The sequence below is a fragment of the Oryctolagus cuniculus genome, chromosome 7 (assembly GCF_964237555.1).
Source record: "Oryctolagus cuniculus chromosome 7, mOryCun1.1, whole genome shotgun sequence".
In the NCBI taxonomy this organism is placed as follows: Eukaryota; Metazoa; Chordata; class Mammalia; order Lagomorpha; family Leporidae; genus Oryctolagus; species Oryctolagus cuniculus.
In genome coordinates this window covers 39643118-39656857 of record NC_091438.1, presented here as the reverse complement: position 1 = coordinate 39656857, position 13740 = coordinate 39643118, and the positions used below count along the sequence as shown (strand labels likewise).

Here is a 13740-nt window from a genome sequence, read left to right as displayed (position 1 = left end):
CCTCAGATCAAACCTGAATAAAATATAATGACTTCCTCTATTTTAAAATGTCTTCCTAAAGAAGACTGATTCTTTCTGCATCAGTGTTAGGTGTACCAGTATCTGAGCTGAGATGCAAAAATATTTATTCTTCCAGTATTGAGATTTTTCAATAGTGGAGGACTAGGGTACAGGATCAACAGAGATAGGTTTCTCAGTTATAGTGTCAGGCAACTCATTTATCCTGCTTAAAAATTAAATTTTCTCATTTCTGCCATGTATTCATGTGTTAATACTTTGAAGAACAAAGGAAACTATAAAATTCAAAAATATCATACCATCATCCTCATAGAAAAAAAGAACTATATGCCAAAACTTAGACTGAGCATTGGAAAACTATTTTAAAAATAATTGTCTGTGACCCTTTTTAACAATAATGTTCACCGATGTTTAGTTCAAATACTCATTTTGCCTGCATTGTCCTCATGGCTGTTCTCTCTGGAAGCTTCTCATATCTGCAACTTATTGAGCTCTGTATACTTTACCCTTTCTTGTCTATGTTCCAACTTTTACATTTTTTTTCCTTGAGCACTTCATAGGCTCCATATGCCTACAATGTCCCAAAAGGAGGGGACCACTTTCTCTACTTCTCACTACCCCATAGTGCTGAAGTCTAGATTCTCACTTAAATACTTCATCCTGTTTTTTGTTGTTTGCCTAAGACAATGCTTCTTTTTTTATCAGTTATAGATGTGGGTCTTATCCTTCAGGCTAGATCATTCTGAAGAACATTTCTTCAATATTTGGGTCCTTTAACATATATTGATAAATGGCCCATGATAGGATAAAAGTTCAGCAAGACTCTGGGAATGTGGAACTAAGTAAATGTGATCTTTGTCATCAAAAAGCTTCAAATTGAGTTTAAAAGTCACATAGTAAATAATTTCAATTACATATGACAAGTACTATTATAGATTTAAATGAAATCCTGAGAGAACCAAGATGGGAGGGATACTTAGATGGAAAGACAACAGTAAGAATGACCTCCAGGGAGGAAAAATTGGACCTATTCCCCAATTCTCAATATAAGTAATACATATTTCAGAACACCATTTTCTTCCGTTAATGTAATAGCCTTTTCCTGTGCCAATACTAAACCCTCTTAATTATGCTAGCTTTATAATAATATTGAAGAAGAAGTTCTCTCCTTTTGTCTTTATGCTCTAAGAGTATTTTGACTATTTTTGGAATTTTTACTTCCTTATAAATGTTAATATTAGGTGTCAATCTAGCAAAAAGATAATAAAAACCACCCACTTTGTATTCTAATTGAATTGAAAACACAGATAAATTTTGGATTAATTGGAATCTTAATACGTATATATCTTTATTTTTTTTCCTTTTTTTTCCCCAGAAATCTTTTATTTAAGGTATAAAAACTTCATGCATTCTATAAATACAACTTTAGGAACACAGTTATAGTGATACCCACCCTCGCACCCCTACTCCCACCCTTCTTCTTATTTTTTACTAAGATTTATTTTCAATTAACTTGATACATGAATGATTAACTCTATATTAAGAAAAGAGATCAACAAATGGTATGAAAAAAATTGTTTCTTAACAGTTTTTGATTTCTCTTTTGATTTCTTCTATGACCCACTGTTCATTCAGTGAACAGCACATTGTTCAGTGTCCATGTGTTTGTATATGTTCTAGAGATTCCTGAGTTGTTGATTTCCAGCTTCATTCTATTGTGGTCTGAGAAAATGCACTGTATGATTTTGATTTTTTTTAAATTTGCTGAGACTTGCTTTATGGCCTAGAATTTTAGAGAAAGTTCCATGCACTGATGAGAAGAATGTATATTCTGCAACTGTAGGAATAAAAGTTCTGTAGATATTATTAAGGTTCAATTGGTGTATAGTGTTGATTAACTCTGTTTTTTTTTTTTTTTGCTGATTTTTCTGTCCTTTGATTAAAATTGGGTATTGACATCCCCCATTACTAATGTATTGAAATCTATGTCTCCCTTTTGAATCATTAGCACTTCTTTTAAATAAATAGGTGCCCTGTAATTAAGTGAGTATACATTTATAATAGTCACATATTCCTGCTCAATTGATTCTTTAATCATTACTTAATGTCTTTCTTTGTCTCTTTTAACAGTTTTCATGGTAAAGACTATTTTGTCTGAAATTAAGATGGCTACACCAGCTCTACTTTGGTTTTTGTTAGCATGGAATATCTTTTTCCATCCTTTCACTTTCAGTCTGCTTGCTTCTTTGTTGATAAGATGTGTTTCTTGTGGCAGTAAATAGATGGGTTTTGCTTTCTTTTTTTTCATTCAGCCAGATATCTTTTTATTGGAGAGTTGAGGCCGTTTACCTTCAAGGTGACTATTGTTAAGTAACAACTTGGTCCTGTCAATTTTCCATACATATTTCCATGGTTTACTTTGGATTTCCTTAGTACTTTTACTGGGAGATTTTTTGCCTTCATCTTATTTCATAGTAATGACGTTTTCGTGTTTCTATGTGTGAAGATGAGGTGACATATTCGTTCAATTTTTGTTTTTTATGGAAGGTCTTTATTTCACCTTCATTCATAAATGAGAACGTTGCAGGGTGCGGTATTCTGAAATGATGTTTTTATTTTCTCTTAAGACTTGTAATATATCTCTCCTAATCTGTAGGCATTCTGAAGAAAAGGCAACTGTGAGTCTAACTGGAGATCCTCTGAAAGTAATCTGGCATTTCTCACATGCCCATGTTAGAAACTTTTTATTGCTGTTTTACTGTGTAGAGTTTGACTACAATGTATTGTGGTGAAGATCTTTTCTGGTCATGTCTATTACAAGATCTATGTACTTCCTCTATTTGGATGTCCTTTTCTTTCTCCAAATTAGGGAAGTTTTCTTTCACTAAAGTAATTATTTCAAGAAAAAGGCCTTCTAATCCATTCTATCTTTCCACACCTTCAGGAACTCCTAAGACCCATGTGTTGGGTCATTGGTAGTATCCCATAGATCTCCAGCATTGTTTTTTTAGTTTTCTAATTTCTCCTCCTCCTTCTTTTCTTCCTCCTCTCCTCCTCTTCCTCCTCCTCCTCCTTCTTCTTCCTCTTCTTCTTCTCCTTTCCTCCCCCTTCCTCTCCTCTCCTCCCCTCCCCCTCCCCCTCCTCCTCCTTCTTCTTGTTCTTCTTCTTCTTATCTGACTATAAAATTGCCAAAGATTCACCTTCTAACTCAGATATTCTTTCTTCTGCCTCATCGATTCTGTTGTTAAGGCTTCCTACCACATTTTTTATTTGTTCTACTGAATTCATCATTTACAATATTTCATTTGCTTTCTCTTTTAGAATCTCAATTTCATAAGAAAAAAACTTCATGTCATATACATATTTCTTTAGTTCGTGGATTTGCTTCTGAATTCTTCTAAGCAATCCTGCAATCAATTTTTTGAATTCCATTTCTGGCTTTTCTTCAATGTCTTCATTTTCACATCCTAGTATTGAAGTGTTGTTGTGTTCCTTTGAGGTGTGTCATGTGGTCTTCATTGTTCTTGTTTCTTGAATGCTGCGTTTATTTTTAGGCATTTTTGGAAATATTTATTGATTTGTTTTCCCCATGATGGCTTTTTTCTTTGGTGTATGCCTCTGTGGATTAGTGGACTGTCTGCTCTTTCAGTGAATTCCCTGAGACATGTGCTTGGTGTGGTCCTAAAGCTCTATTTAGGCTTCAGGGTGAGACAAGTGTCCAAGCTGACTTCCAAATTGAGCATGATAAATCTCTCTCTCTATTTTTTTTTAAATAATAGGGGAGCTTTGTTCAGCATTGTTGGTATAGTCTCACGCTCACCTCCTCTCATCCAAGGAGACCATTGCCGGGGCACTTGTCCCAGTAGGCACAATATTCATCCATGCTGCCATAAGAACCATACAAAGAATCAAAACAGTCCTTGGTGTGAGCACAGATCCCACAACAATGACCCTCATCAGGGAATTAAGGAGTCCTGAGCGTGTAGAGCTATCCACAGTTAATTCTCAAAAACCAAGCCACACACTGTAGCCTCTCATGCAGCCAGTGTTTTCACAGTCCCAGCACACAAGGCTCCCAGTTATAAGCACCCAACTCCCTGTCAATTCCCCCAGCTAGACTCAGGAATCTCCTTTTGATTGGTTGTTGGGCACACAGACACAAGCTGGCACAGCTGTCCAAAATGGCACCGGCCCACTCTGGGCTAGTCACAGGAAACCAGTGCCTTACGGTTGGGGAGAGAGAAATGTGGCCCCCGTTTTTTTTCCATAGGTTGGCAGGCATACTGTCCCCTACAGGGCTCCAAGCCAGATTCACACCAGGCTCTTCCAGCAGTTTTACCTCCTGTGGCTTGGGCTGCTGCAGTCTGGTCTCACCTTACTCCCCAAAGCTGGTGCTGAGGCTCTCAGCTGCTGAGGTCCTGAGTTGTGTGGGTCCACACCCTCCACGTAGATCCACACAGTTTCCCACTAATTTGTGTGGAGTTTGGTCTGTCATTTTCTCCCTAACTTTTCCCTGAGATTGCACTCTCTCCACCTTTTTTAAACTATCTTCCCCTAGACTAGAGCAGTAAGCTCCCTTCCTTTTCTACTATCTTGGTGCCTCACTCACAATCTTTCAATTCATCATCATAACCATTTATTTCAGTCTTCTTTTGTGTTCTTCATTAAGGTTTTATAATTTTCTCCATAAAGGTCTTTATTCATGGACACATTATATTTTGAAGCTATTATAAATTATAGCCCCTTTAAATCTAATTTTCTATCAGTTTGCTGAAGTACAGATTGCATTGAATTTTATATGTAAATTTTTATACAAGAAAGCTTGCTAAAGCCTCTTAATAATTCTAATAATTGATCAGCAGTTTCTTTTGGATTTTCTGTGTACACAATTCCAACTTCTGTTAAGAATGTCAGTTTTATTTCTTCCTGTCCAATCCTTATATCTTTAATTTCTTTTTCTTGCCTTGCTGGGTCAGCTAGACTATTCAATACAGTGTGAACAGAAGTGGATAAAGCAATCGCTCTTATCTGATTGTTTATCTTAAACAGAATCCTTCAATAACTTAGCCATTAAGTATGATGCTGGTTGTAGAATTGTTGTGCACATGCTTTTATCAGCTCAAAGAAAATCTTGTTACTCCTAGTTTAGTAAGAGTTCTTTTGGAGACAGACATTGGATTTTAAAAGGCTTTATTGGCAACTATTGAAATAATCATATGAATTGTTTCATTTCTTAGAGGAAATATATAATTAGATCGTTTTGGTGCTAAACAAATTTTCCAATCTGAAGTAAAACTAACTTGGTCTTGTAAACTATGTTATACATTATCAAGATTTGGTTGACAATACATTTTAAGAATAATTTTATATTTATATTTGTGAGTGAGATAGACCTGTGAAGTTTGGCATTGTGATAATTCTAGCTACAAAAAATGAGGTGTTCTTTTATCGGTTACCAAAATTAGCTTGTGTAATATTGAATTTAATTTATTCTTGAATGATTTATAACATTTGTTAGTAAAACTGTCTTTTCCTGAAGCTTTTTTTTTTCAGTTTTTAACACTTGCTTTTATTTCTTAAAATATTCCTAGGACTTTTCAGGTTTTATGATTCTTGATTTACTATTGGTAAGTAAAAATTTCCTGTAAATTTACTCATTTCATTGAAGTTAAAAATGTTGGTTCTGTGGCATAGAATGTTAAGCATCCAGCTGTAGTGCTGTCATCCCATATGGGCACTGGTTCAACTCCTACCTGCTCCACTTCCAATCCAGCTCTCTGCTATGGCCTGAGAAAGCAGTAGAATATGACCCAAGTCCTTGGCCCCTGCACCCATGTAGGAGACTCATAAGAAGCTCCTGGCCCCTGGCTTCCAGGCCAACCCAGATCCATCCATTACAGCTGTTCAGGGAGTGAAACAGTGGATGGAAGATTGATCTCTCTCTCTCTCTCTCTCTCTGTATCTCTCTTTCTGTCTTTCCTTCTATGTATCATAGCGTCTCAAATAAATAAATCTTTAAAAAAAAATGTGATCAAGCTGTTAATGTTAGTTTCCATCTTTTTGCTTCTGAAATCTGTGTAATTATCTCCCTTCCTTAATTCATAAGGAGTTTATTTGTGTCTTCCCTTGTTTCCCTTGGTCAATTTCACGATGAATTTACCTACAGTTTATGACTTTTTACCATTGTGACTCTTCTCTATTTTATCTTTATTTTATATTCTTAACAACATCTATTGCATTGTTAGTATTTTTTTATTCTCATTTTATTTTTGGCCATGTTTATATACCTTCTCAGAATGAATGCTTGAGTCATCAATATTCAGTTTCTCCCTTTAAAAAAACAAGGATGCTAAACCATAAATTTCTCTCTAAAAAAAATCTAAATGTCCTATATATGTTTTGGTATGTGGTCATTTTATTATCTAGTTCTTAATTCCTGTTATAAATCTTAAGTTTTAAAAATGTTTAACATTTTGCTATATTCAATTCATACTCACTTCATATGCTTCAGATATTATATACATACACATATATATAATTTTTTCTTAAAAACAGGGATATTAATATGACAAAATGTAGGATTGATGACAATGATCATAAAGTGCAGAAAGGAGGGTATATTGCTACATATACAACATAATTCAGTGAAGAAAGTGCAACTATTTTCTAATTTTCATTGTAAATTTCTCTTTAATCACAGATTACATTACCAAAAATTTCTAATCATTTGTTATTTTTTGGTATACATCAAATTTCCTAACTTAATCATACTATGGTCTAAAAATGTGGTTATAGTTTAAGAAAATCCAGTTTTAAGCAACTATTGAATAAACTTCATGAGCCATAGGTGAAATTTTTAAAAATGACCCAGCGTTTGCCATTCTATGAGTCTGCTGTGTATCCCCACTTCGTCAATTGTTAAATCAACAACAGGAGTCACTGTGCACTTACTCCTCATTTACAAATTCTGTCCTTAATGTGTTGGTAAAACTAGTATTCAAACAGTACTTTATACTTTGTGTGTCTGTGTGGGTGCAATCTGTTGAAATCTTTACTTAGTATTTACTAAGTTGATCTTCTGTATATAAAGATAATTAAAAATGAAACTTAATGAAGAATGGGATGGGAGAGGGAGTAAGAGATGGGCTAGTTTGTGGGTGGGAGGGTGGTTATGTGGGGAAAAACTGCTATAATCCAAAAGTTGTACTTTGTAAATTTATATTTATTAAATAAAAGTTTTCTAAAAAATGACCCAGCAGTACTTGACATAAGACCAATTTATAGCAAATTTCTAATTAATGTCGCTCAAGTTTTGTATATTTTTCTTTCTAGTCCAAGGACCTAAGCCACCCTGTCCCTAAAGAAGGAGGTTAATTCACTGAATTTTGATTGGGTCATTGCTGTATTGCGTTATTTATCTGTGCAGTAAATTGAGATCAGGGCAGTCTCTGTTTCTAAGACAGGGTGTTGACCTTCCATTTATCTTTCAGACCAGAGACACTCGATGAAGAGAGCCAACCAAACAGAAGTAAAAGAGTTTGTTTTCCAAGGTTTCTCCAACTTCCAAGAACATCAGCTCATACTCTTTGTGGTGTTCCTTTCCCTGTACATCTTAACCTTGGCTGGCAATCTCATCATTGTGACTGTTATCCGTATTGACCATCACCTGCACACCCCCATGTACTTCTTCTTAAGTGTCCTCTCCACTTCAGAGACATTCTACTCCTTGGTCATTATCCCACGCATGCTTTCAAGCCTCGTGGGTCGGAGCCAATCCATCTCCCTGGAGGGTTGTGGGACTCAGCTCTTTTTTTTCCTTGGCTTTGCCATCACCAACTGTCTCCTGCTAGCAGTAATGGGGTACGATCGCTATGTGGCCATCTGCAACCCACTTTGCTACTCTATTGTCATGAATTGGAGGGTCTGTGTCATTCTAGCATCCTCAGTCTGTGCCACAGGGTTCTCACTCTCTTTGATTCAGGCCATGGCCATCTTCAGACTGCCCTTTTGTGACTCATTGATCGAACATTTCTTCTGTGATGTTCGACCTATGTTGGACTTGGCCTGTGTTACTCCAATCATCAATGATGTCTTAACATTAATAATTAGCCTCCTGGCCATCACAGCTCCTGCCACCTTCCTCTTTATCTCTTACATCCTCATTATCTCCACCATTCTCCAGATTGCTTCAGCTGAGGGCCGGAAAAAGACCTTTGCCACTTGTGCTTCCCATCTTACTGTGGTCATTATCCACTATGGTTGTGCCTCCATTGCCTACTTCAAGCCCAAATCAGAGAACACCAAAGATCAGGATCAGTTAATCTCAGTGACATACACTGTCATAAAACCTTTACTAAACCCTATTGTGTACAGTCTGAGAAATAAAGAAGTCCAGGATGCTCTGTGGAGAGTGATGGGTAGAAAATCACTTTCCTAAATGATATTCCCCACCCAAATAATTGTGTACAACTTCCAGTTGGGAGCTTAGAGGTAATGTTATTGAGTCAAGTGTCATGTGATTAATGAAGGCTCACATATCACAGCCAGGGCCAGGGCAAAAGTGAAGCAGGGAGCTAGTCTCTAATAATTGAATCCCATTTCCTAAACTACTTTGTTAACATAACAAAAACACAGGTCACTTGACAGACCTATACACCATTGGCCCCACTCCAGGAGATAATTATAGGGTCAAAGTGTGATCTGGTGTTCATCTCAAGCTTTATTTAAAGGGACCTGTCCGTTTTCCTGAAGCATAAACCACATTAAAAACATTACTCAATAGAATCTTCTTTTAACATAAATTCGATGCTTGAACAAGTGATTGCTAGAGGGGATACATACAAAAATCGAATTGCCTTGTGTTTTAATAAGTTAAGCAAAGCAAAACTATATACTCATTAAAGAAATGTGTTTGGAATTGGCTGAAAACTTTCTAGAGAGAATATTTGCAAGCAATTCATTACACATTTCCTGTTGTCCACATACTGGATTCCAAATGAAAGCAAAGTAAGGGGTGGGGTGAGGAGTGCAGAGGAAATTTAATGGAGAAGCCATCTAATAAACATATGACATTGCTAAAACTCCAGCCATACAAACAAGGCTCAACTGACTTGGTTTTATCCTTTACCTTTCCTAGCTGAAGATAAGCCACATTAAGGAGAAGACTTGGTGGGGCTGAAAGAAATGCTTTCCTTATGGACAGGATAAACAGGTTCAGAGGGAGAGGAGACCACTCAGGGAGCAAATTGCTGAAAAATGCTATGGGATTGGCAAAGAAAGAAAAATTAGAAACAAATTCAAATTGGAGGACAAGGGAGGACAAAAGATAAGGCAAGGATCAAAGGAAGCAAAAAGAATTTAGCAAAAACCGTTTCAGATTGGATCCACTTCTTCTCTTTGTAATCCAGGAAATAAAGGTAAAGAAAAAAGATTAAATGGGAAGGCAAAATTTTTATAATAACTTTCAAAAAATTAGGCAATCTCATTATTTCTGAAAAAATGAACAATGTCAATAGTAGTGGGATTTCATGAAAATTTTCATAAAATTAAAGCAACTGAGTTGTAATGGAATAATAAAAGACTATTTACTGAGGCTTATTACAAAAAATAAAAAAAGATCAGGGTATATCTTAGTCTGAATATTTGAGACAAAATAGCTTATGAATGAAACTGATGATTAGCAGCTGCAATTACTAAGCAAATCAAAGTTGCTATCATGAGATATTCATAAAAGGATGTACAAGGAATTATATAAGTAAATGATATTTTCATGGAAAATATTTTTCAAATACAGAAATATCAAGTAAAATGTGTAAATTGTGAATTTTAAAAGTTATATGTGGATACAAAAATGTTCTACAATTCAATACACATTATAATAATTCTGAATTCTTAATTTACTTGATGGAGAAAAGTCATCTAGATTTTTTACTTAAGCTTATGAAGTTAATGTCATGTTATGAGTAAAAATGAAATTCAAGGATTTAATCCACTGCTTTCTCCCCCATCATTCTTTGGGCAAATGAAGCTCCTGTCAAGGCTTCTTGCTTTCTTAACGTGGAGGGAGAACATAACCCATGGCCACTTCCATGTCTCTGTGTTAGATTCTGTGGAACACATGACCCCCATTGACCATCATTGCTGGGATCCGTTCAGGAGACTCTGGTCTTCTCGTGGTCTGTAATCAGTGAGGTCTCCATACCCTATCTTGTGACATCCTGAGGACTTTCGCGGTCCACTGGTCTTTCTCAGCCATTTTCTGAGATTTATTATAACAGGATCAACTGTACTCTTGACCCTGTAATGAGTAAGACTCTGTGAGGAGTCATCAAACCATCTGCCTGCCGCCTCTTTCAGCTGCTTCTGCTCCATCAGGATTCAAATATTTTCTAAGATATTCCTCTGAGAAGTGAAGAACACATCCTCTCTGCTTTCATCAAGTACTTCTTTGTCCCCAAACCAGAGTTTAGCTAGGGTAGGAGCCATTGTGGGCCTTCCACAATGTCCAACTGCGGTGCAGTCTCCTCCAAAGGCTGGGTGCCTTTAGTTTATTTGGCAGCAAATCTGAACTCTCCCCAACTATATAGTTAACTTTCTACATTTCACAAACAGGACATTTTAAGACTTGGACTTTTGATATTCAAAACCATTCTTTGTAAACTGAAATAAGTTTTCCTTTCTAGAAAAGTTTACTAAACTTAAAAACTATTTCAGCTTTCAATACAAATGTTTCAGTTATGAATTTAAAAAAATTGCTTTGAAATTCAGTTGACTTTTTTTTTCTGGATCCTTTTGAGTTTATCCTTCCCTGGGGCAAATGAATGTCCCCAGAAACAATGTGGAATAACAACAACAACTTTTAAAAGAGGAGAAACATTACGTTATTATCTTATAACATTATTCCACAATATTTCCTAGAGTACTTTTTGTCGAAATTCAGAAAGCATTTACTTGTCATTTGGGACCTTCAAGAAAATCTCTCTCCCATAAATTGACTCCCCCAGGACAGAAAATTCTATTTAAAATGTATGGCTTTCCAATAATAGAAAAGTATCCATAAGGAATGGAGTTCTTACCTCTATAGACTGGAGGGTCTGTATCTTCCAGCAACTTTTCCTGTTGACATGCTGGGTAAAGTTTCTGCCTCCTCTTAAGGGACTTTCGCTCTTCTTACACATTCATAACTCCTCAAAGGGTCTAGTACACCACTGGGTAGACAAAGATTCTTACAGGTTTGGTTTAAGATTGAAGAGAGACAAGCAAAAGTCTTTACCATAGGAGCAAGCAGTGCACATGGTGTCGCCAGAATCTATATAATGCTCCCTACATATGGTTACAGATCACTACAAGCCCACCTGTAGAGGAAAATTAATTGCTATGCCATTTAATACTAATTAGGCTTCTGGCCTTGCTGGCCTAGATGTGGGCATTTGAAATAATACCGTCTTCTCCAAGGAAAGGCTTAAGTTAGAAACATCAAATAAAACTAGGCACATACAGGATCATCTGCCCCTTGCTTTCCAGTGTGTGTATAAATTGATCAGTTTAAGCCCATCAGAAAACTGAGACTTCATTGGCCCTCTCCTTTCTTTAGCTATTAGATATCCTATTTGTGTCCAGAAAATTAAAGCATTCTCTAGTACTTTCTATTTTGAAATTCAAACTTATCAGTTGATACTTCTGTTGTGGGTTCCTCCTATTTATTTTTAAACATAATTTTATTGGAATTCAACCTTTCAGTATTTTTTTCAGTCACATTGTTTTGAAAGCATTCTTTTCTATGTCAAAGTAAAATGCTAGTAATATTATTTATTACATTCTCTTTGGAATTTTTGGTCCATTCATAGAATTTCTGTTCTGTTACATTCATATTTTCATTTCATATGACAACAACATTGATTTTCAAAGTTTTTACTGCTTGTCACCTAATACAGTTAGTTATTAGTCATCATTCTTCAGGGAGTTTTATGGGAAGGATACTTTGACTTGTCTACATTTTATAGAAATTTTGGAAACAACTTGCTTAGTTTAATCCCCCTTTCACAACACAGGTACATGCATGCAAGCAAACCAAACTCTGGTGATATTTTTGGGGGGTACCCAAGTATATTTAAAATTCCTTTATTAAAAATTGACATTTCAGTGATCCTGAGTCTCCCCACTTAAAAACAGAGCATAATTTTCCATTGATTCAAATCTTCTTTCAATGAAGAAAATTTATTTTTTCAATAAAATTTTTACAGTTTCATGATTCACATTTAAATCCATGACCCATTTTGAATTAGTTATATACAAGGTATGTAGCTTAGGTCAAAGCCTAATGTTTTGCCTAAAGATGGCCAACTGCTGTAGCCTAATCTTATTTAAATGCCATCATCCTTCACACAATTACATTTGTACCCTTGTCAAAATTTATTTGAGGGTGTTTCTGTGGATCAGTATCTGGGTTCACTGCTTTGTTTCAGTGGTCTGTGTATCATTTACTCCTCCAGTACCACACTGTCTTAATGTAGGTGCACAGCAAGACTTAAATAGAATGTTTCCTCTCACTTTATTCTTCTTTGTTCAATTGTTGTAGCTATTCTAAGGCCTGTGGTGTTTCATGTAAGTTTTAGAATATGTTTGTCTATGTCTACCAAAACTCTTGCTGAGATTTTGATAGGAATTACATTCAATTTGAGAAGAATTGACATTTTATCATATTGAATCTTCATTTCATGAAAACAATATATCTTTCCATTTATTTAGGTCTTCCTGGATTTTTTAAATCAATAGTTTGCAATTTTCAGTACATAGATCTAATACTTGCCTTGTTAAATGTATACCTAAATATATCACTTTATTTAGAGAAATTATAAATTATACAGCTTTGGTTTTCTTATGCTCATTATTAAAATACAGAAATGTAATTGATCTTCTATGTTGTATTGTATGCTGTGACCTTGCTTAACTCACTCCAGAAAGATTTTCTTATAAATATTTTCCATTTTTTCTGTGTAGACAGTTGTATCATCTGCTAATAGAATAATTTTATTTCTTCTTTTCTAATCTGTCTTTATTTATACATATTATATGTAATGTATGCATATGATAAAACAAATATTATTACAGTGGTTAAAATTTCCAGTATAATATTGAGTATGATATTAGCTATAGGCTTTTTGAATATGATCTATGTCAAGCTGAGATAATTCTCTTCTCTCTGTACTTGAGAACTACTGTCATAAATGAGTATGAATTTTTCTCTGTGTCAGTTGCAATACTCATATGATTTTTCTTATTTAGCCTTTCAGTATGGTGGATATTGTTGCCTGAGCTTGGATTTTGATATACCCTTGCATTCCCAGAATAAATCAAGTTTGGTCATGGTTTATGATTCTTTTATGCATTGTTGGATTTTGTTTGTCAATAATTTTGATGAGAATTTTTGCATTTAAGTTCATGAGAGATGTTGGTCTGTAATTGTCTTTATCTGTCCTGTCTTTGTCTGGTTTGGATATAAAAGTAATACTGGCTTCATAAAACAAGGTAATAAGTATTCTCTCTTCTGTTTTCAGAAAGAAATTTTAAAGTTGGTGTTAATTGAAAATGGCAGAGTAGGGAGGGAGCTTACTACTCTGGTCTAGGAGAGGATAGCTTGAAAAAAGTGAAGAGAGTGCAGTCTCAGGGAAGAGTTAGGGAGAAAACGGCAGAGGAAACTCTATGCACATTAGGACAGTGGAC

At 35.4% G+C, this 13740-nt stretch overlaps 1 protein-coding gene across 1 annotated transcript; it reads left to right on the top strand.

Annotated features, from left to right (window-relative positions):
- The first annotated feature begins 7522 nt into the window (after positions 1-7522).
- LOC108175416 (olfactory receptor 10J1-like) lies at positions 7523-8455 on the top strand. Its single transcript, XM_017345598.1, has one exon. The coding sequence runs from the start codon at positions 7523-7525 to the stop codon at positions 8453-8455; it is 933 nt and encodes a 310-aa protein (XP_017201087.1).
- The last annotated feature ends 5285 nt before the right edge of the window (positions 8456-13740 follow it).